At 41.8% G+C, this 24,350-nt stretch overlaps 1 protein-coding gene and 1 non-coding gene across 2 annotated transcripts; one reads left to right on the top strand and one right to left on the bottom strand.

Moving 5' to 3' along the window:
• Positions 1-1,379: 1,379 nt before the first annotated feature.
• Gemin2 (gem nuclear organelle associated protein 2) lies at positions 1,380-17,637 on the top strand. Its single transcript, XM_051146678.1, has 10 exons — positions 1,380-1,604; positions 1,961-2,045; positions 4,453-4,542; positions 4,736-4,795; positions 8,382-8,495; positions 10,141-10,185; positions 11,528-11,596; positions 13,964-14,074; positions 15,908-15,966; positions 17,171-17,637. The coding sequence occupies exons 1-10, from the start codon at positions 1,468-1,470 to the stop codon at positions 17,208-17,210; spliced, it is 810 nt and encodes a 269-aa protein (XP_051002635.1). The 5' UTR covers positions 1,380-1,467; the 3' UTR covers positions 17,211-17,637.
• On the bottom strand, positions 3,223-3,329 carry LOC127197878 (U6 spliceosomal RNA). The gene has a single exon (XR_007831804.1). It is a non-coding gene; the product is annotated as a U6 spliceosomal RNA (small nuclear RNA).
• Positions 17,638-24,350: the final 6,713 nt, after the last annotated feature.

Genomic DNA, 24,350 nt, shown 5'->3' on the forward strand with positions numbered 1-24,350 from the left:
GCGCAGGAGGTAATGGGCGTGGTGAGTGGCGGAAGGAATGAAACAGGAGTAATAAAGAGGGTGGGTCGAGCGAGGGAGAAGTCCCGCCCCAGGCAGAGGTAGAGGGCGGAGGCAACTCCGGAAGGGGCGGGGAGAGCAGGAGGCAATGGGCGGGCTGGTGGCAGAAGGGATTTAACCGGGATAAAAAAAGGTGGAACATGGAGGAAAGGGACTGCTGCGAAGCGACAGGGGTCAGGAGTTAAGGCTTCGTACTAAGGTTAAAATACCCGACCGGGACATTGTTAGCAACCAGAAGAAAAAAAATTTATGTTAACCACCAGATGGAGCTTCTGCGTCTACCGTTTGTTTGAATGATCGTTTTTCTGTTTTCTAGTATATGTAAAAAAACTTTTGAAGGTTTTTTTTTTTTTCTGACAGACTTTATCCGTGTGTTCAAGTGAAGAAAGTCAACAAAGCACTGGCCAACAAAATGTGAAGTATCCACTAGCAATAGATACTTGGATTCTTCTAATTTTGAGTTTTCGTCAGTGTGTCAAGAGCCGAGGAAAAGGCTCAGGCAGTAAACTAGCTTGCGGACGAACTCACAAGGTGACAGGGGAGAACCGACTCCCAGAAGCCGTACTCTGACCTCCTCCGCACCTGCTATGACAAGCACGCAACCAAACACAAGTGAACGCAAAATAGTAATTTTAAATCGTTTAAGTATCTCGCTAAACTGCTGGTGGCAGCTCATGCCTGCAATCCCAATAGTCAACGTTTAAAAAATAAGGCAGCCCAGCTTAAGTTACATTGCAAACCTAGACCCTTATGGGCTACAGAAGAAACCGCTCAAAAACCTAGAAATTATCCAGCTGTGATAATACTCAGAAGCTAAAGTCGGAGGATTTGAGGGCAACTTGAGCAACGAAAAGGGTTCCAGAATAGCCTCAACTACATACTATAATGCTATCCGGAAAGGGTAAAATAATAATTTCTCCATCCATCCACTCTTCCTGTCATTTTTGTTCCGCGCGAAACCAGAAAGAGACCACCCTCTTCAGAGTGTTGTAAGATTTAGATGAATGGAGAGTGTATTTGCCAGTGGTTGAAGACTTTAGAACTCTAAAAACGGTCGTTACAGCAATATTGTTCATTAATTTAAAAAACATTAAAGATTATAAAGTTCACCCTCAGTCCCTGCCCCCTACCAAGCTTTAAAAGATTAAATGGAATTAGGTAATTTAAAAAAAAAAAAAAAAAAAAAAAAAGAGTAGAAACGTTTTAGGAACCACTTCTGCCAGGAATTAAACTCGCGCTCTTCATTCCACCACCGGAGCCATAAGCTTGATGCAACCAGCAGGTTTGCTGCGGTGCGGCTCCGCCCCCTTGAAGCCCGTGGCCAGTCCGCGCCGCCCGAGGTCACTTAGGCGCCTGCGCCGTGCCTTCCGGGGACGCCGGCGCTCGTAGGGATTGGCGGGGTTTTATACCATGGCGTGGGTTCCCGCCGAGTCTGCGGTAGAAGAGTTGATGCCACGGTTGTTACCTGTGGAGCCCTGTGACCTGACGGAAGGGTTCGACCCGTCGGTTCCCCCCAGGACGCCTCAGGAATACCTGAGGAGGGTGCAGTGAGTGGCTTTGGCCTGTGCGAGCGGTGTGCTTGTCTGTGGTGCCCCTGGGTATAGCCCCGATGCCGCGCTTGACCCTCTGTGTGCTAGAGTTTGGGTTCCTATCGGGAGGTCCGGGAAGTTTAAGATCCCTTTATTTCATTACACCGTACCGTTGGCAAGTTTCTTTGAATTGGATTGCACGTCAAGACGTGTGCTCTTAAATTTCTTGTTATTCATCCAGATACCAGGCGTTTAGTTCTTTAATTGGGAGTCTGACTTTTGTTTCCCATTTTATAATGAAGTAAAATGCGTCTACTGTACAAAACGCGGGCAAGCGCAGAAGTAAATTTCATACATGTGTTATTTACTTGTAGGATCGAAGCGGCGCAGTGTCCAGATGTTGTGGTAGCCCAAATTGACCCAAAGAAGTTGAAAAGGAAGCAAAGTGTGAATGTTTCTGTGAGTTTTACCAACCAACCTGGACTGTTCTAAACACACACACACGTAAAGCTTTCCCTCTCATAACAAGAATATCAGTTATGGAGGCTAACTCAGAAGCATTTTGATTTGGAGGCCAGCCTGGAAACAGTGAATGCCAGGCCAACCAGCAACGAGACCCTCTGAAAAATGTGTGTGTGTCATTTAAAAGATCCCTCCCCCCCCCCAAAAAAGTACTTCAATTCCTTACTAATGCTGACCTTTATAAATACCTAAAGAAAATTTTTCTAGCTATACTTTTATAGTTAATATCAAACTGGTACATGGTGCACTTCCTCAATTTGACCTGATGATATCTTCTCAGAATGGAAACACAAATGTCTTAGCACTTCTCCATCCTTTCTGTGCACACTCTGGTCTTCATTCATTTGCTTATCCGGCACACTTTTTATTAAGTATTTAGGTTGTGCTGGACAGGAAAAATAAAACAGAAGGTTCTAGAGAAAAGGTCCCTACAGACCAGACATGTTGGTAAGCGCTCTTGTAATCCTAGTGCTTACAGGTAGAGACAGTGGTCGGGAAACCCAGATCATTTCTCAACTACGAAAAAGGTTCCAGGCTAGCCTGGAATATATAAGACTCAAAAAGAAGAGAGAGAAAGCTCACTATGCTTGTGCAGTATCAGTCTCCTGAAAGACACCAAAGATAAACAAATAATCAGCCAATAAATAAAAACTACAGAGCTGGAGAGATGGCTCGTCACTAGCTGCTCCTCCAGAGTATTTAGGTTCAATGCCCAGCACCCACACAGCAGCTCATAGCCATCTCTAGCTCTAGTTCCAATGGATCTGATGCCCTCTTTTCACTTCCTCAGGTACCAGACATGATACATAGACAGACATGCAGACAAAACACTCACACACATACAATAAACAAAACTTTTCAGTTATCCAGTTGTGGTAGTACATGGCTTTAATATCAACACCAGTGAGGCAGAGGCTGGCAGATTTAAGTTCAAGGCTAGCAAAGTCTACATAGTGATTTATAAGACAGCCAAGGCCACACCAGGAAGCTCTATCTCAGAAAAGAAAAGAGGGCGCGGAAATCTCCTAAGGAAAGTCGTATTTAACCTGAGGTCAAGTTTTTGTTTATTAGTTTAATATTTTTTGAGTGCATTAAGAATATGTATTATTCAAATAGAAATATAGAACACTTCACAAATTTGTGTGTCATCCTTGTGCAGGGGCCATGCTAATCTTCGCTATAAAGTTCCAATTTTAGTATATGTGCTGCCAAACCGAGCCCTTAATAATATTTTTATGTTTGAAGTAATTCCTTTAATGTTTATAATTCAGACACTTTAATTGAGGCACTATACAGTTTTATATGACTTCACAAGTTTTTACTTGGTGGCACATAGTTTCATGTATACTTGTTTTTTGTTTGTTTGTTTTTAAATCTACCCCACTGAGTTTTATTAGAAGGCAGTACTGATCATTTGTTAACTGTGTCTGTTTTGGAAAATAAAAGTAAGGCTAGGCATATAGAGTATTTGACCACATTGTTTGAGAACCCTGGGGTTACAATGCCATCACCATGCCTATCCCCACCCCCAAAAAAGGTAAAATAAAACAAGTAGACCGTTTCAAGTCAAGTGTCTTTAAGTTATTGGGTACGTTTTGACTGTCCTAAAAGTCTCTATTTAGGGTATATCTTTTTTGTTTCTCTTCACTATTATAGAAAATAAAATTGGGCTGGAGAGATGGCTCAGAGGCTAAGAGCACTGGCTGCTCTTGCAGAGGACTGAGTTCAATTCCCAGTAACCACATAATGGCTCACACCATCTATAATGTGATTTGGTGCCCTCTTCTGGCCTTCTGCCTCACATACAGGTTGAATACTCTATAAATAATAAATAAATAAATCTTTTTAAAACAAAAAAAGAAAGGAAAAGAAAATTAAGTTATATCCTTCAGCTGGGTGGTGGCACACACCTTTAATTTCAGCCAGCACTGGGGAAGCAGTGGCAGCTATATCTCTTGAGTTTGATGCCAGCCTGCTTTACTGATTAAATTCCAGACAGCCAAGGCTAAACAGACGCCTTGTCTCAAAGGAAAAAAAAAGTATCCTTCAGGTTCGTAGCATTTAGATTTCATAGAAAGCTTCGCCCATGATTATTAAGTCCATACTTTTCTTAATAAAATGACAAAGGGTTTCTTTTATTAACTATTCCATAGATTGTAAAGAAAACTGCCTGCCTTTCTGCTCTAACAAAGGAGATATATAGATATATGTAGATAGATATAAATTAAAATCTTATTCACTGAAATGTGTTTACTCCTCATCTTCGGTTTACTCTTATTCTGCAGGGACATAAGATTCTAGTCACAACACTAACACTGACTAACATTTGTGGACTGATTTCCAGCTTTCAGGATGCCAGCCTGCCCCTGAAGGTTATTCCCCAACACTTCAGTGGCAGCAGCAACAAGTGGCACGTTTTTCAACTGTTCGACAGGCAAGTGTCCCTTTTAATCAAATTAACCTCCTTCAGATGTATGTTTGTTCTTCGACTGTAATTGGAAAAAATATAAATACACAAGTATTTATGAATCAGTTACTAAATTATTCTACTCATTAGACATATTAGTATGTATTTTCTAAAATTGGGGATGTTTTCATCTGACGACTATTAATTTTTCTTCCTTTAGAGTGTGAACAAGCATAGAAATCACTGGAAATCACAGCAGTTGGATAGTAATGTGACAATGGTATGTAAGTTCCTTGTCCATGTATACGCCTGTGCAAAATAATCCATATTCTAGTCTTTAAAGAATTAATTGCTTAGTTCATATTATTTTTATTTTCCTTCATATACATCCTTCATGTAAGTATATCAGTTTGTTACAAGTAGTAGCCTGAACCAGTTTATGTCCTCTTGGGGTTTTGTTTGGTTTTGTTTTTAAGGTATCGCTATAGTACCCCAGCTGCTATGAAACTCATTATGCAAACCAGGGTAGCCTCAGACACAGAGATCTGCCTGTTTCTACCTCTGGAGTGCTGGGATTAAAGGCATGCACCACCAAGCCTGGCCTGTGACTGTTTTAATTCACTTTTTCTTGAGAGATTTAGGGTATGTGAAAGTTGTCAGGTTCAAAATAGAATATTAATGTTGTATCAATTCTAACAAAATAATTAAGTAAGGCTGAGAAGTTAGGACGTGTTTTGTTTTTTTTTTAATTTATTCATATTACATCTCAGTTGTTAGCCCATCCCTTGCTTCCTCCCATTCCTCCCTTCCTCCCATTTTCACCTTACTCCCATCCCCTATGACTGTGACTGAGGGAGACCTCCTCCCCCTGTATATGCTCATAGGGTATCAAGTCTCTTCTTGGTAGCCTGCTATCCTTCCTCTGAGTGCCACCAGGCCTCCCCATCCAGAGTTCGTGTGAAAGTCAGACCCCACTCTCTACTCACCAGTAGAGAATGTTCTGTCCATTGGCTAGATAGGGTAGGGGTTTGACGTTTACTGCACGTATTGTCCTTGGCTGCTGCCATGGATTATTGCCTTATAATAGCCATAAAAGACTGTTAAACTACAATCTTACCACTACCACCTTACACAGCAGCACTTCTAAGTCAAGAGTAGTGGACTCTCCTCTAATCCTGGCACTCTGGAGGCTGAAGCAGGAGGATCATGAATTTGAGGCCAGCATGAGCCACATGGTAAAGGTCATCCTAGGGGCTAGAGAGATGGCTCAACTGTTAAGAGCACTGACTGTTCTTCTAGTGGTCATGAGTTCAATCCTCAGCAACCACATGGTGACTCACAACCATCTCTAATGTGATCTGATGCTCTCTTCTGGCCTGCAGGTGTGCATGCAGATAGAACGCTGTATACATAATAATAAATAAATCTTTAAAAAAAAAAAGGACAGTCTAGGCTATAGGTTAATCTTGTCTCCAAAAGACAAGCAAAGCCATAGAAGGGGGTGGGGGCTGATAGCTTACTTTTTTTCCTCTGTGTAGTCCTGGCTAATCTGGAACTTGTTCTATAGACCATGCTGGCCTTGAATTCAGAGATTCAGCTGCCTCTGCTTCCCTAGTTCTGGGATTAAACGCAGGTACATAGAGACCCCACCCAACAAAAATACTTCTACAAGGACATCTGCCCAGCTGTTATCTGTTCACCCCAGACTGACCTTTTCAAAATGTTTGGTTTGGTCAGTGTCTTTAAGTACTCTTATAGTTTCCTAGAGTGTATGTATTTTGTGTAATCTCTGTGGGGTGGTTTGGTTTGGTTTGGTTTGGTTGTCCTTGCAGTGCTAGAGATTGGGCTCAGGGCCTCACACATGCTATGTAGTTCTTACCCCTGGTCCTTGAGACTTTTGGTTTAGCTTGGTTTTGGTTTTTTTTGTGTAATAAGCCCTGGCTAGCCTCGAACTCACAAGATATCCACCTGCCTCTGGCTCCCGAGTGCTGGGATTAAAGGATTAAAGGTGTTCTTCACCACACCTGGTGGCCCTTGGTTACTTTTGGTTTTTTGAGACAGGGTTTCCCTGTGTGGCTTTGGTTGTCCTGGACTCACTTTGTAGACCAGGCTGGACAGTGATCCACCTGCCTCTGCCTCCCGAGTGCTGGGATTATAGGCATGCACCACCATGCCCAGCTTGGCCCTTGGTTTCTTAAAACAAGATATACTAGGTAGCTCATCCTAGCCTTAAATTTGAAATTCTCAAGCCTCTACCTCCTGAGTGCTGGTATTGAAAGCTTTGAATGTAGCCATGTGAGCATCTCTCTGTGTTTTTCATTTAGGTTGACAAAAGGCGATTATGTATAAAAGCAACTTTTATTCTCTTGGCTCAGTTTTTGTCTGGGAGGCTTACTGCCTCCTTCTGCTAACCCAGGCCTAGTCCTGGAAGCCTCTAGCCTTCGTACAATCTAACCGAGGCCTAGAATGTTTTCAGCCTCTGAGACTTACTGCTTAATAAAGTCACCCTTACTTGTTCTTTCTGAGCTCTGGGCTGCATGGTCCAACTCAGCTGTTCAGGCTCAAACTCTTCTCCCAGCTGATTTATTTAATCTGGCTTTTCTCTCGGCCTGGAACTGCTCTGCTTGGCCTCAGACTAACTCAGCAGTCTGCTCTAATCTTCTCACTTCCTCTCATTTTCTTGCTCGTTCCAGTCTCACCTGAGTTCTCGCTCTGCAACCCATCTCTCTATTCCTGTCCTGGTATAAACTGCCTCTTAAGTAGCTTCCCTTTCCTCTCTATTTGTGAGAGTTGGGCGTATTGTATTCTGTTATGTCTTCTCTAATTTGTCACCTTTTTCTGACACTCAATTAGACATCACCTTCAAACATGGGTGCTTCCACAAACTAACTTTACCTTTGTTTGGGATTAAAGGCATGTATCATCACGCCTGGACCTATGCTTTTCTTTACTTGATACTTGCTCTATTGCAGGCTGGCCTTGAACTCAGATCTGTTTGCCTCTCTCCTGGGTGATTGTATCCCAGGTGGCTCACACACGCCTAAAAGGACTTTGGATGTGATCTCTTGCCAGAACAGCCTTGTTCTGAGTTAACATTCCTCTATAATTGTGTACCTTCTACAGGCTTTTAAGGATTCTTCTAGATTATTGCTATTTTTAGAATATAAGTACATTTTCAGTATCTAAAAACACTAAAAGGGGGCTTATTGGTATTTCTTGATGAGATTAACCGTGTCATACAGGGAACATACTGCCTGCTTCACAGGTCATTGCCTGCAAGCCTGGTGACCTGAGTTTGACCTTCATGACCCACATAGTGGAAGGAGAGAGCTGACTGCTTCAGCTTGTTCTCTGATGTGTACACACACAGCTGAATAATGGAAATGGTTTCTGATTTTGGAAAAGAGGCCAAGAAGTTGGATTAGGGTCCACTCTTACAGTTTTAGAGGTCATGTCTCCAAAGGCAGTCACAGCCTACAGTTCTGGTAGTTAGGGTCCCTGTATAGGAATTTGGAGTGCATACACAATAATGTTCTTAACTACCATGTCTTTGTGTTGAGGTAGTCAGGATGTAGGGAACCTTCACTTTTTTTAAAGAAAATAATCCAAAGCCGGGTGTGGTGGCAACATGCCTTTAATCTCAGCACTCAGGGAGGCAGAGGCAGGCCGATCTCTGAGTTGAGGCCAGCCTAGTATACAAAGCAAGTCCAGGACTATAGGAGAAACCCTGTCTCAAAAAACAAAAAAGAAAGAAAAGGGGGGCAAAAGCCAAAATTTGTACTTGTTTACTTCTTGGATTTGAAGTACCCTTCAGTGACATCTTTAAACATAAATAAATAGAAATGAGTTCATTTTCTTTCTTTCAGCCAAAATCTGAAGATGAAGAAGGCTGGAAAAAATTTTGTCTGGGTGAAAGGTTGTGTGCTGAAGGGACTATTGGACCATCTGCAAATGAAAGTCCTGGGATTGATTATGTACAAGTAGGTGATGATAGAGACAAACACAGAAGTGTCGCGTTGATTAGTATATTCGGTTTATCCTTCACAGCTTCCGCCACATCCAGACCAAATTCTTCAGACTTGTTTTTTTTACACCTCGTATCTAAGGGTCACTTGCTCTTTTTTCATTGGTTGTTAAAAACAAAGTTGAATCCCAGCTCTTGGGAGGTGGGGGCAGGTGGATCTCTGAGTTTGAAGATAGCCTGGTCTAAGCAGAAAACCCTGTCTCAAAAAAAGAAAAGAAGAAAAGAAAAAGAAAAAACAAACCCTCCAGTATGACCCAAGACAGTATGTGGCTGGCAAAGATTAATACTGTCTGATTGTATGTAGAAAATACTTACTTACCAGCCTCTCTCTTAGTTCGTGGGCTGTTTAAATTTAGAAAGTGTCAGTCCAATTTCTAAAATAATTTACTAGGCTCGTTTCTCTTGTGTATGTTAATTATATAATAATTTTATGAGTTAAAAGATATTCTATTATTGAATTTTTATTTGTTTTATTTTGGGACAGGCTGGCCTTGACATCGCCTTCATCATGCCTGAATCATTTGTGTAGCTAGGACTGCAAGTATATGTTGTCCTGTCTACCTAGGATTCGGGGCTTGCTGTGTTTCGTTTGATTTGATTTGGGTTTTTGTGAAGCAGAGTTGGAAATTAACACAGATAGTTTAATACAAATTCAAAGCACAAAGGCTAGTGGAGAAAGAAGCACTCAGACATACACACTCTAGAGTGTAGGTGTGACCGGCTCAAGAGTTGCTGAGGTTTTGGTGGTTTTGTTTGTTTTTAATGGTTGGGTATAGATTAAATATTAAGTTGAAAATAGTAGGAAACAATAATTAGAAAACTCTTGGTTTTGTTCTGTGTTTTGTTGGCTTATTGTTTCTTTCAGATGGGGGATGGGGGAACTCGCTGTGTATCCCTGGCTGGCCTGGACCCAGGATGTCCTCAAACCCACAGAGATTGTCCTGCCTCTGTCTCCTGAGTGCGGGAGTAAAGGTGTATAGCAGCATACCTGGACCAATTAGGATTTTTTTTTTCTTTTCTATTTATTTATTTTTATGTACCAGCATGCTAGAAGAGGGCATCAAATTCCAGTATAGATGATTGTGAGCCACCATGAGGTGGCTGGAAATTGAACTCAGAACCTCTGGAAGAACAGGCAATGCTCTTTATCTGTTGAGCCATCTCTTCAGCTCCCAGGAATTTTTTTAAAGTTTATTTATTTTATGTATATGAATGCTTTTATCTGCATGTATACATACATGCAGACAAGGCCATCATGTCCCATTATAGATGGTTGTGAGCCACCATGTGGTTGTTGGGAATTGAACTCAGGACCTCTGGAAGAGCAGCCAGTGCTCTTAACCTCTGAGCCATCTCTCCAGTCACTTTTTCTTTTCTTGTGTGTTTGTTTGTTTTTCCTTTCCCCTGCAGTCCTGAGATTTAAGCCCAGTGTCTTTCACACACTCACCAAATGCTCTATCACAGAGTTAGACCCCAGCCCTTGGAATATCCTCTTGTTTAGCAAGAAATGTACCAGTTTGAAGTACCAGAAATAAATGACAACAACAAGCCGTACTTGTGTTATCATTTAGTCAGTCTCAGTCTCTCTTCTTTTCTTTCAGATTGGTTTTCCTCCCTTGCTTAGTATTGTAAGCAGAATGAATCAGGTAAATGTCATCTTATAATACATGCAGTCTTTTGCTTGCAGTGTATATGAAAGGGTGTGAATCTATTTACTCACTGTGTCCAGTGTGCAGGGCCTTGTCCTAGGCCCTGCAGTGAATAGGATTACCTCTCCGTGTGGGAAATTAATGTTAATGACTGTATTTTAAGCTGAAGAATGTCATCAAGGAGAAGGACTCGATGACAGGTGGAGCTTGTGTTCCTGACATGGTGCTAACATACTCATTGCATTCATTTCAGTTATAAGTATTAAGTCTGCGTCCAAAATTTAATACTTAAGGCAAGACACTAATTGTAAAGGGCCCACCTCAGCATAGTCCATGAAGATTGAAATAAATAATTTATTGGACCAAAAGGGAAAAACGAATGGGATTTCATTCTTCAGTCTTTTAGAAATAGAGACTTTTTATTGTCAAGCAAATAAAGCCACTCAGCACATGTCTTTAATTCCAGTGCTCAAGCAGCAGAGGCAGGTGGGTCTGTGCGAGTTTGGAGTCATCCTGCTCTACGTATCAAGCTCCAGGACAGCAGGGATCTGTAGAGAGAGCCTGTCTCAGGAAGGAAAGAAGCTGGTCATTATAGCTAGTCTATTACAGTACTCAGTTAACATTTAAGTAAGAAATATTCTCAAGTATTGATAATTTCATCTGTATAGCTTTAAAACATCCTTTTCTAGCTAAGTTTGTTTCTCTTTAGATTTGGTTTTCAACTTAATTTGAGTTGGTAAGTAAACTGAAGGTTCTTTTTGTGGGAGTATTTGAAATTTTTCTTTAGTTACAAACTAGTTTTTAAGCCTGAGATTTAAAGCCTAAGTTGATACTTGAAAGTATAAAAAATATTTCCCTTAAAAGACTTTCTAGCCAGGCATATGATCTCATGCTTATGAGTGATAGAACTCAGGGCAGAGGCAAGAGGATGGCCACAAGTTCAAGTCCACCCTATTCCACAGTGTGAATCCAGGCTGGCCAGAGCTACAGAGTGAAACCCTGTGTCAAGAAAGGGAGGCAGAGGCAGGCAGATCGTTGTGAGTTGGAGGCCAGCCTGGTCTACAAAGTGAGTCCAGAATAGCCAAGGCTACACAGAGACACCCTGTCTACAAAAACCAAAAAAAGAAAAAAAGAAACAAAACAAAAAGCCAGTTGCTAGGTGTGAGCCATCTAATGAAATTACTCATTAAGCACAGCCATTTTAGCCCTCAGAGCTGCTTCTAACCACAATTAGTAGAACTCATGTTGAACTTGTTAGTCTTTTATCTCTAATGTCATTGTTTCTTCTCTCTCTCTCTCTCTCTCTCTCTCTCTCTCTCTCTCTCTCTCTCTCTTTTAGGCAACAGTTACTAGTGTCTTGGAATATCTGAGTAATTGGTTTGGAGAAAGAGATTTTACTCCAGAATTGGTAGTATTGCATCTTTTTCTTTTCTTTATGCAGGCAAAGCTATGTTTACTTATATGAAGTTGACTGCACTTTTTATGCTTATATATGTGTATGCCTATATCCAAATCTTGTTTATAAATACCTGATACCAGAAGATAAATCACTATATTTTCCTTATTGTGAAGTCATAGAGATTGGGAGCACAGTGGCACTCACTTATAAACTGCAGTACTTGGGAGGCCAGTTTAGGGGTTGAGGAGCAGCATCAGCTCCGCAGGGACATGTAGGTCATCCTAGGCTACAGAGTAAGGCCTTGTCTCAAAAGTACAAAACAAAGTTTGAACAATAGTAGAAAGCACTACATTGCATGCATTATTCTATGGCCATTTTATACAATTCTTCATTAGCTCTTTAAGAGTTTGTGAGCTGCCAGCCCCATTCTGCATGTAATAAAGTTAAAGCACAAGTGGGGTTAGACTTTACAATCACACAGTCCTTTAAAGGTAGAACTCACACGTTAACACTAGATCTGCACTTGAGCCTTTTTCATCTTATAAGCCTTTTTTTTTTTTTTTAATGAAGTAGAGTTGGACTTTAATAAAGATATTTTAATACAAAGTTTAAGCACAAGGATTAAAGCTGGATGTGGTGGCATATGCCTTTAATCCCAGCACTCAGGAGGCAGAGGCAGGCGGATCACTGTGAGTTCGAGGCCAGCCTGGTCTACAGAGTGAGTCCAGGGCAGCCAAGGCAACACAGAGAAACCCTGTCTTGAAAAAAAAAAAAGAAAGAAAGAAAGAAAGAAAAGAAAAGCACAGGGACTAAGAGGGGAAAACTCTAAAGAAAATTAAGGCACACCAGGAACCTGGGTGTGATCTTCTCCGAGTCACTCTTTTAAATCTTCAGTGAGGCATAGTAGCACATACCTATATCTTACTATTTATTGGGTAGGCAGAGGCAGGCAGATCACGTGAGTTCAAGGCCAGCCTGGACTACAGAGAAGGCCCTGTCTCAATAAAAAACAATGTGTAACAATATATTTTTCATGAGATAATATACATTAAAATCACTACTACTGATTTCTAGGGTCAGACCTGTCTTTCACATAGTTTTAATCATTCTATGTATTATAATAGCCTGAATATCAGACATTTCAAAAATCTAAAATTTTATCTGGATGACAAGAGTAAAGATATTTTTTTCTGTTTCCTTAATGTTGTCAATGTTTTTCTATGTAAACTGTTATTACCTTTGGTTATTATCAAAATATCATTTCAAGAATATAGCTACATGAGTCCAAAGCATTGTGGCTTTTTTTTTTTTTTTTTTTTTTTTTTTTTTTTTAAGGAAAGGGGTGTTCATTTGGGCTCACAGCGTTAGGGTCCTGGTTCCCAGGCTGCCTGGCTCTGAGATGGGAGCAGTGAAGCACAATTGCCAATGTCGAGAGCGTTGAGCAGAGAAGGCCTGACTGCTATTTTGTTGTCTATGAAGAGCACCAGTTTTATATACATCTTAAGATTTTGTTTTAAGTAGTCCTGAGGATTGGGCCTCAGCCTTATACATGCTAGCCAAGTGCTTTACAGTGAGCTGTACCCTCAGCCCCCATTGTACTGTTCATTTTGAGACAGTCTCATAACGTTGGTCAGGCTGGCCTTGAACTTAATCCTCCTGTCTCAACCTCCCAAGTTCCTAGCATTGTAGGCCCATCAAACCTAGCAGTTAAGAGTTTTGTTTATGCCCTTGATACACCTTTACTCACAGTACTCACAGAGACAAACATCTCTGAGCTGGAGGCCAGCCAGAGATACATAATTTTGCCTTGCCCCAAAAAACAAAAAGACCTTTGCCTATAATTGAGAACCTTTGGACAAGGCATGCTGTGTACCCCCTTAATCTTGCCATTCATGAGGAAGAAACAAGTAGATTTCTGTGTGTTCCAGGCCAGCAAGGGCTACAATGAGACCTTGTCTCAAAACAGAGGGGTGGGGAGTGGGGCTCAACTGTAGTGCAAATATCAGAAATGAGTTCGCAAGCCAGGGCGTGGTAGCGCACGCCTTTATTCCCAGCACTGGGGGGGCAGAGGCAGGCAGATCACTGTGAGTTCAAGGCCAACTTGGGCTACAAAGCAAGTCCAGGACAGCCAAGGCTACACAGAGAAACCTGTCTCGAAAACCAAAAAAGAAATGAATTCGCAGGGAATCAGGAACTATTTTGAAGTATCTGGTAGCCTAGGTCTGTGGTGAGGAGAGACAACTAGCATTTGCCTCTCCAGCATCCCTTGATTCATTCATAACATGTAAGCAGGTGACAGCCCTGGGCATTTAGAAAAATAAGTTAAATGGGTGTGTCATTATTTGTCTACTTATTACTTCTTAAATCTTTACTTAGGGAAGATGGTTTTATGCTTTGTTGGCTTGTCTTGAAAAGCCTTTATTACCTGAGGCTCACTCACTAATTCGACAGCTTGCCAGAAGATGCTCTGAAGTGAGGCTCCTGGTGGTGAGTTACACTGTACTATTTCAGATTCTAACTCTACTCTATTGATGGTGGAAAGAAGCTTCCAGTGATATGTGAAATTAGAAAAATGTGGAATGTGTTATTAGTTGGGATTAAAGAGGCCACAGAAACAAAAAAGTCTCAAGTATAGTACATTAAATAACATAAAACCAGATATGGTGACACATGACTGTAATCCCAGCTCTTACGAGGTAGAAAAGAGAATATTACAGTTCAAGTCCAGCCTTGGCTGTATAAAAGACCCTCTCGAAAGAAGGTGGAGGGAGGCCAGGCATGGTGGCATGTGCCTTAATTCCAGCAATTTGAAGGCAGAGGCATCTCTGTAAGGCTAGCCACAGCTACATAGTAAGTCCCTATCTCAAAAATAATAATAATAAAATAGGGAGAGGTAGATCAATGAAGTTTTTTTCCCTCTGGTAAAGGAAGCCTGAAGTTCCAGACAAGGTGTAACATGACTAGATCCCAGTCATTGGTTCTGTGGTGCTGCTGTTATGAGCATGAGCGAGTGGGCTGGATCAGGACCTCGGGTTGGCTGGGTAAGCCCTCTGTCCAGCCTGCACAGATACTGATTTTAGTTCAGTTTGGGGAGCACAAAGTCCAAGCTCAAAGGCCCCATTTGTTCTACCTGCCAAGCACAGCATAGAGCAGTAGGAAGGATCACCTAGTGGGGTATGTCAAGAGCAGTCCCTGCCTGGAGTTCAAGAGGGGAGTGTCGCACTCCTTTATGTGGCCTTGTGTTGTAGAACCCATAAAACTAAAACCCTTGTGAACAGCAAAAATTATCAGTCCTTCTGAACAGCATCTTTCTTTAAATAATGATCTTGGGCTGATGACGTGAATTTAATCCCCTGTGAAGTAACACACATACTACTAAATAGAAATGTAACTTATAAATAAGAGCTCGTAACTAGGGCAGAAGCCTGCTGATTACAGTGCTCACCTGGCAGGCACGAATCCCAGGGTTCTAAACACAACATATTTCAAGTGTGGCAGCCCAAGTCTGTCAGCACTGGGGAGGCAGAGGCAGGAGCATCAAGGACAGCCTGGGGACTGCATAGGAATTTTGAGGCCCGGCCGGGCTATGTGAAACCTTGCCTCAGAATAAAACTAGGAGCCTCTTATAAGTAACTAATAAGTGCTGGTAGCAAGAGTCCCCCAAATTGGTTACCCAACACCAAGTGGTCAGCCCTGGAATCATGTGCATACAAGTAACAGTATATGAACTAAGGAGATTATATGTTTGGGGGCAGTGGGAGCAGGGTGTAAAACAACAATTAAAGAAAAAGAGGACATGAATTTGAGAGAGGGCTAGATCGGATTACATGGAAAGGATTGGAGGGAAGACATTCAGAGACATGGAAAATAAAGTATATTTTAATTTTATAAAGAAAAGATGGACTGTGTGTGGTGGCACATGCCTCTCACCCCAGCACTCAGGAGGCCAAGCAGGCAGATCTCTGTTAGATCAGTCCAGTCTACATAGGGAGTTACAGGCCACCAGAGTAAAAAGTGAAACCTTGTCTCCTACTTAAATAAGTAAATGTCCAGTGTTTTCAGGGAATACCTGAGGTTTTGTGTGTGTGTGTGTGTATGTCTGCTCATTTTGGGGATAAGGCTCAAACTTACAGAGATCCACCTGCCTCTGTCTTTCAGTCTCTGGTATCTAAGACATGAGTCAAAACACCAGCATCTTGATGGGCTATTCCGATGTGATGATGACTGTCATCTAATAAAAGTTTCACATTTTTCATCTTAAAAGGAAATTTATTATGAAAACTGTGTAGAGGAAGAGACTGCTCTTTTTCTGTTTTTCAGGGCAGTAAAGACGATGAAAGAGTTCCTGCTTTAAATTTGCTCATCTGCTTAGTTAGCAGGTAAATTAGGAAACCTGACTTCCTGCTTGCTTGTTATCAGTAAAAAGTAGAACATGTTTAATGCTTTGTTTATCCTCAGTAGCTGTATATTTTTATCTAGTGTTTGTACATGCCATGCAATGGGTCTACCAACTGAGCTGTATCACCATTCTTTGTATCAGGATTCCACCTGAGTTTATTTGAAACTATATTCTAAACCTAAACAAAAGGAAGGCTGCTTTTCTTTTAGGTCTCTTCCTGGATGTGGTTTTGTTCATTGATAGTGATTTGTTATTGGTTTGGTTTTGTTTGTTTGCTTGATTGTCTTGTTTTTGCTAGCACCATTCTAAAGCTGCATAATATGCTTAACTAAATACCCTGAAGTCATTCTTCCCTCCCCCAAACAAGATAGCTTTTGAGGGGTCCTGCTCAAACTATGGCACCAGCCAAGGACAATACCTGCAGTAAACTTCGAATCCCTACCCAGATGTACCCAGTGGACAGGACATTCTCCACTGTTGAGTAGAGAGTGGGGACTGACTTTCACACGAATTCTGGTGCCCCAGTTTAACCACGTCCCCTGGATGGGGAGGCCTGGTGGCACTCAGAGGAAGGATAGCAGACTACCAAGAAGAGACTTGATGAGACCCTATGAGCATATACAGGGGGAGGAGGTCCCCCTCAGTCACAGTCATAGGGGAGAGGAGTAAGGGGGAAATGGGAGGGAGGGAGGAATGAGAGGATACAAGGGATGGGATAACAATTGAGATGTAATATGAATAAATTAATAAAATATATTTTTAAAAAGATACCCGAAAAAAAAGAAAATACACACATACTGATCTATAATAACTATACTGTTTATTGTATTTAATTTTACTAGGTACTTTATACTAAGCATTTTTCTTGGTGTGTCACAGTCAGAACTCTTTTATGCCTATACCATCAGCTTTAAAGATGAGGAAACTGTGGTAGAAAGATGTAACTTTCCTACTTTTTGAGCATCAAGAAGTGTATGGTAGAGATGAGGTCCAAACCTAGGCAGCTTTACTGAAGAACTCAGTGCCCCTCCCCCCCCCCTTTTTTTTTAATTGAATGGGTGGTTTCCCATGGGTAGATGTGCTGCACTTTATTGTCTTTATTGAGTTGTGCTCTCTTCCTGCTACAGGCAGTGCTGTACTTGATTTGTATGCGTACACTGAATTCCCAATTCCCTTTTTTCTAGGTATTTTGACCAGCGGGATTTAGCTGATGAGCCATCTTGATGGAGCTTATCTCCTGGGCATGGGAGATAGTTCTGTGAAGGCAGCCTAAGTCTGAGAAAGCATAATGCCAACCTGAGGACAGAGTGCATCTCTTACTTCTTCAGCGTCATCTGAAGAGCTTCATCTTAATCTGCAGCTCATGTTGATATTTAAAATATAGACTTGATTGGTTTGAGTGTCTGAAATATCTGCAGAAAAGCCCAATAGTAGCTGATGAACAGTTGGAATACTTTTCTTCAGTTGTGTGCATTGAAAACAGATCAAGTGTGACTTATTACTTAAGCAGCTTGCATAAAAACTGATAAAGTTTTATATAGGTCCCTGGTGCTGTTTCATTGTTTGTTTACATACATATTTTTGTTGAAATGTATTTGGCTACTCAAATTTCATTTGACTCTTGAACAAAATAAAAAATGTGGATTTCCTTAGATTTCATACAGATGAAATGGCAGATCTGTTCATAGTCAACAAAACTAATCAGATGTTCGTGTTTAAACTCATTAGTTTTAGTTTAATTACTGTCAAAGCTACTTCTAGCAAATAATTTTCAGTGATGCCCTAGCAAGCTGTACATGGTGGCATGCACTTGTCATCCAAGCATTCGCTGGTTCTAGGCCAGTGTGAGATACATAAGAAGACTCTACCTCAAAAAAACAAGGGACTGGAGATGGAGTAGCAGTTAAGAGCACTTCCTGCTGTTGCAGAGGGCTTGGGTTCAGTTCCCAGCACCTGCATAACAACTGACAACCATCTGAGACGTCAGTTCCAGAGCATCTGACACCCTCTGCTGGCCTGCAGGTTGCATACATAAAGGCAAAACACCTCTGTACGTTAAAAATAAGCAAATCTTCAAATTAACGTCTAAAAACAAGAACATGTACCACAAGTGGCCTTAAAGCCTCACATTGTTTTGCTGATTTGTTTGGGAGAGGAGGATGTACTGGGATCTGATGAAGCAATATAGATGAAGTGCCAGTTACTGTGTGCTTTTGTTTCTTTCACTGTCCACAGCTAGTAGCTGAACGTAAAGTCATATATGCTACTCACAGTAAAATCCCTGAGTGGGAAACATTTAAAAAGCAGTTTTGCTTATGCTGTGGATAAGAAGTATAAGAATACTTAATGCAGTTCCATCTCTGCTACCCAAGTAAAGGATTTTTATTGTTGCTCAGATAAGATGTTACTCCCTGGCCTGGCCTGGAACTCCCTCTGTAGCCCAAGCTAGCCTCAAACTCATGTGAATCCATGCCTCAGTTCCCAAATACTGTAATAGTCTGTGAGCTACCATACCTAGGGTAGCCAGATGATTCAGGGTAGGCAGGCCTCATTCACTGAGCTGGACAGGAAGGAGGAAGCTTAGCTGGGGGCAGGTCGAGTGCAGGGCAAGGTGTTGGTCAGCAGTGAGTGCGCAGGTAAAGAACACAGCTTTGGAGAACTAGTTTGATTTATTGTGGGTGGTAGGGGAAAGGTATTAATGCCCCTGGGGAGGTGGCCAGGGTCTTTGGGGCAAGATTTATGTGGCCGTGGTTTGACTTACTGGTGTTGGATGGTGCTTCACCTGCATATTCAAATGCTAGGGAGATGAGGAGGAAACACTTTCTTTGGGTTGGTTTGGTTTTTGGAGACAGGGTTTCTCTGTGTAGCCTTGGCTGTCCTGGACTCACTTTGTAGACCAGAGTGGCCTCGATTTTACAGAGATCCACCTGCCTCTGTCTCCCAGAGTGCTAGGATTACAGGCATGTGCTACAGCGCCTAGCCAGGGAACACCTTATAAAGTCAAACAGTAAAGGCTGATAACTGTAATGGTAATAAATTCTTGATGGAGGAGGAGCCAGCTTTGAGGCACCAGGTTGGGACAGAGGAGGTAGCCAACTCCTGCAGTCTTCATGTTTTGAGGTATGGAGCATGGGGAGGGGGCACTGAAGCTTCCTCAACCTTTCCTCTGTAACCCTGGGCCATTCTGGTCCCACAGATTGTGAACAGAATTGAGAAACCATTTCTATAATGATTTGATTTGCAGCCACCATACCTAGCTAGAGGATTATGAACAGAAGTGAGAGACCATTTATTTATGTTTTAATTTGGTGTAAGGATATTTTAAACACAGTTGGTTTCCTCAGGACTCTAGAACTGTCCCCACCCTTCACCTATCTCCCAGCTTCCCAGCTTGTCGAGGTGATTAGTAACCCACTGTAGTAGTTTGTGGTGAGTGGTGCATGCCTGCAATCCCAGCACTTGGAGAGGTAGAGGCAGGTGTATCTCTGAGTTTGAGGCCAGCCTGGTCTACAAAGCATATCCAGGACAGCCAAGGCTAGACAGGGAAACTCTATGTCAAAAAACCAAAAGAAAAAAAAAAAGGCCATAGGAATGCTTAGGGAGAAGCATCAGGATGTGTTGGAGTGAGTGTGGCCTTGCTGGAGGATGGATGTGTGTCACTAGAGGTGGGCTTTGAGGTTCCTCTCTTCCTGCTGCCTGTGAATTCAGATGTAGAACTCTGAGCTCCCTCACTAGCACCATGTGTACCTGTATGCGCTCATGCTCCTTCCCACCCTGATGAGAATGTACCAAATGTCTTTAGTAAGAAACTGTAAGCCAGCCCCAATTAAATGCTTACCTTTATATGGTGCCGTGATCATAGTGTGTCATCGCAGCAATAGAACACTGACTGAGACACTCAGGAAATATAAAGACTAAGTGTTAAGTGCTTTGGAGAACACTCTACAATTTACTTGTAACTTTCATACCTAGAGCATTGATATATTAAATATCTATATGTATACTTATATACTGCAGTATTCTGTAACACTTGTCCGTGTGTGTGTGTGTGTGTGTGTGTGTGTGTGTGTGTGTGTGTGTGTCTTGTCTGTCTGTACATATGTATGGAGGTCAGAGAACAACTTATAGAAGTTGATTCTCTCTTTCCACCAGGTAAGTCCCAAGGATTAGATCCCAAGGCTTGGTGAAGTGCATTAACCTGTATGGTATGAATAAGAGTAGCCTCCAAGAGCTCCTATGATTGAGTACTTGGTCCCCAGTTGGTGGAACTGTTTGAGAAGGGCTAGGATGTGGCCTTGTTGGGGGAAAGGTGTCACTGCCTGGGGGCAGGCTTTGAGGTTTCAAAGGCATTCTCAGTTTGTTCTCTGCCTCCTGCTTGTAAGATATAAGCATTCAGTGGCTGCTTCAGTCACCTGTTACTATGCCTTCACTCCACCATCACAAACTCTAACTCTCTGAAAGCATAACACCAATAGAATGCTCTCTTTTTTTTCTTTTCTTTCCTTATTTTTTTCTTTTGTTGTTGTTGTTGTTGTTGTTATTGTTGAGACAGGGTTTCTCTGTGTAGCCTTGGCTATCCTAGACTCACTTTGTAGACTAGGCTGGCCTCGAACTCAGAGCAATCTTCCTGCCTCTACCTCCCGAGTGCTGGGATTAAAGGCATTCACCACCACGTCCGGCGAATGCTCTCTTTTATAAATTGCTGTGGTTGTTGTTTTGTCACAATAGGAAAAACTAAGATACACCATAAGCCATCTCTCCAGCCCTGCATTGTTACAATAGCAGTTTACATGTGTCCATTCAATCCATTTCATCTTCTTTTTAAAAATCTGCACAGTTTCTTTGTATAATCATTTAATCGACTGCCACCAAACAAATACTTAAGCAACTAGTGAATACCCGTGTACATACTTTTTATATCCTTACTTTCTTAGCTTAGCTTTGTAAAAAGATAAAATAAAAAAAAAAAAAAAAGAAGAGTGAACTGCTGAGTTCGAGCACAGCATATATGTCCTTATGACTGCAGATATTCACTTATCCCTATGATATGCATCATAAATATGTCCCTTCTTCAAGCATTTTCATGAAACTTTCTATCATCAAACATAATTTTTTCCAGTGTGTGTGTGTGTGTGTGTGGATGTTTTGGCTTTTGAAGAAAGGATTTCCCTCTGTGCCTTTAGCTAGTACAACTAATCTCTTGTCAACTTGACACACAAATGCATCACTGTTAAGCCACAACCTTTCCTTTCTCGTATTCAAAATCAATATCATGGGTTGGAGAGACAGCTCAGTGGTTAAGAGAACTGTCTGCTCTTCCAGAGGTCCTGGGTTCAATTCCCAGCAACCACATGGTAGCTCACAACCACCTATAATGTAACCTAATGCCCTCTTCTGGCATGCAGGTGTACATGCAGATACACAAAATTAATAATTTTTTTTTAAAAAAGCAACAGTATCACCTAGGTGATCTGGGTGATCTTATACTACCAAGTTTGGCTGCCAGTGTGAGGTACAATGTTGGCCACCTCAGGAACATAGCTTCTGTGTGCTCACTGATGAAACACTTTCCAGTTTCACTTCACTAATGCTGGTCTCTTCCTAATCACTGCTAATTTCTCAGCTTTAGCTAACCAGCATCAAGTATTCCAGCAAAGCAAAAGGTTTCACTTTAGAAGTCGGGCGTGGTGGCACAAGCCTTTAATCTCAGCACTCAGGAGGCAGAGGCAAGTGGATCACTCTGAGTTTAAGGCCAGCCTGATCTATAAAGTGAGTCTAGGATAGCCAAGGCTACACGGTTCCTTCTGGAACTTCACAAGCAAGGTCTCCATCATTTAAATTTATCTCAAAATGCTTATCTTCCAAGCACTCACAAAACAGTTCGCCAAGCACTGAGTTTTCAATTCTATCCCCAGAGTTCCTAAGTCCTTCTACAACTGTCACTGAGTGTCTCAGTTGGGTACAGGTCCCTGGGAACGGGAGTTCTCGAAGTGTTGGTGGACAAAGATAGGCAAGTGACAAACAGAGTCAAACACAGGGAGTTTGATCTGAGTGTATTTTGTAGGCAAGCAGGCTAGATTTTTATACATATTTTTTGAAATGAGTGTTTTTGTGGTTACGTTTTTTTCATTCAAGGAAGTCAGTGAAGCAATCAGACATACACAGTTCAAAATACAGGATGCAAAGTAATAATGTTGTTGTTATTCTTGAGTCATCATTCTTAAGTCATTAGCTTGGTATCAGTATGCATGTGCCCTCTTTATTAAAGGTCAATGTTCTCTCATGCCAAACATCTGTGTGTCAAGACAGTTTTTCTTTTTTTTTTTTCTTTTTTTCTTAAATCTGAGCATCACTATCTAGAGCTTTTTTAAACACTTTATTTGTCTGTCATAATATAAGTTATTAACTGATGATTAATTCTTAGCCATGTTTCCTTTAACAAGTGGAGCAGAACTTGGTGGTAAACTCTGGGCCTGAATGGCCCTTGGATGCAGTCCCAAATTAGGGCATTTCATAGCAATATAGTTATGTTTGAAAAGTTCTGATATGAGAGTAGGTTAGGAGAAAAAACAAAGACAGAATATTCCAACACAATGAGTAAAAAAGGCTGCAATCAGTTACTCCTGGCAGGAACATCAGACCCATTCCAGGAGGCTCTCCCTGGGCAGGGGTTGTCGCCTTGGGTTGTACAGTAACATTTCTCACACAGACTCCACTGGAGGGGTCGTGACACACAACCCTCCCAAATATGTCATTGCCAGGACTGTCACCGCAATACCCCACTCCTGGTACCAATTTCTGTCTTAGTTAAGGCTACCATTGCTTTGGTGAAACACCATGACCAAAAGCAACTTGAGGAGGAAAAGATTAATTAACTTATGCTTCCATATGACATCACAGTTCATCATCAAAGGAAATCAGAGGAGGAGCTCAAGTAGAGCAGAAACCTGCAGGCAGAAGCTGATGCAGAGGCCATGGAGGAGTGCTGCTTACTGGCTTGCTCAGAGCCCTTTCTTATTGAACCCAGAGCCACCAGTTCAGGGGTGTCCCACCCATGATCACTAATTAAGCAAATGCGTTACAGGCTTCTCTGTTTACAGCCCATTCTTAGGTAACATTTTCCCACTTGAGGTCTCCTCCTTTCTGGTGCCTATAGTTTGTGTCAGGATGACATAAAACTAGCCAGCAAGATATGTAGCCAATGTTGGCCTCAAACTTTTAGCATCTTCACACTTCTGCATCCTGAATGCTGGGATTAAAGGCATGCGACACCACACCGAGCTTCAAAACCCGCATTTTTTATGTTTTGTTTTTAATCTTTTGAGACAGTATCTCATGTGTATCACAGGCTGGCCTCAAACTTATGCAGCTGAGAATGACTTTCAATTCTTGGTCCTCCTGTGTGCTGGAATCCAGGCCTCCATGCCTGGATTGTCTTAGGGTTTGTTGTTTTTTATTCTAATTATGTATTCCAGGCAGATTAACGATCTTCCTGCCTTGCCTCCACCTCCTGAATGCTAGGATTACAGGTGTGTAACAATAGCTACGTATAAGGTTCCAGGCTGAGGCTAAGCACTGTGTGGCAGGACCATCCTCCAGCACATGAAACTATGAGGACTAAGTTACGGTAGAGACCAAAGGATGCTGGAGATGCCAGGACCATAGGACATCAACTGAGAAAAGCTGCAAGGATGGAGTGGAGCTGGCCCGGGAGAAGTTAGAATATGTTGCAGGTATCAGAGCTGGAGAAGCAAGGCTATCCAAGCTCTTTGGAGCATCCATGGTTCCCCAGGCACTTAACATGGAGGTAGAGGATGTGATGTTTGCCCTGCTGGATTCTGGTCTTCCTTTGTTCTCATTTCTCCTGGTTTTTGTCACTATCCCTCCCTTTTGGAATAGGAATATTTACACTGTGCTATGTTACACATATGTTGTTATGCCTAGTTCACTAGATCCTCAAAGACCATCACGAGTCTGAAGCCGTATGCAAAAGCAAGGGGCCTTTATTTCTGCAAAAGTTCAGCATACTGGGATTAGACAAAATGGCGATCCCAAGGTGAGCTCGCAGGCTCTTTTTTAAAAGCATTCAGGGGATTTCTAAGGGAGGGGTTGGTTACCTTTAATATGATTGGAGCATTCAAACTGAAAAAACATTGGCAGATTGGAAAGATGTGGGCAACTTTAGTCAGTGGTCAGTCATGAGTTATCATAAGATAAGAGTTTTCTAGACCAGCAGTAAACTAACCTTGAGAAGCCTTAACTTCCTCAGGCTAGGTGGCTAGGCTGATTGGCTGCCCATTAGCTATGGTATTCCCAGTAATTTCTGAAGAATGGAGGCTCAGGCCTGCTCCAAGCTAACTAGAA

The sequence above is a fragment of the Acomys russatus genome, chromosome 1 (assembly GCF_903995435.1).
Source record: "Acomys russatus chromosome 1, mAcoRus1.1, whole genome shotgun sequence".
NCBI lineage: Eukaryota > Metazoa > Chordata > Mammalia > Rodentia > Muridae > Acomys > Acomys russatus.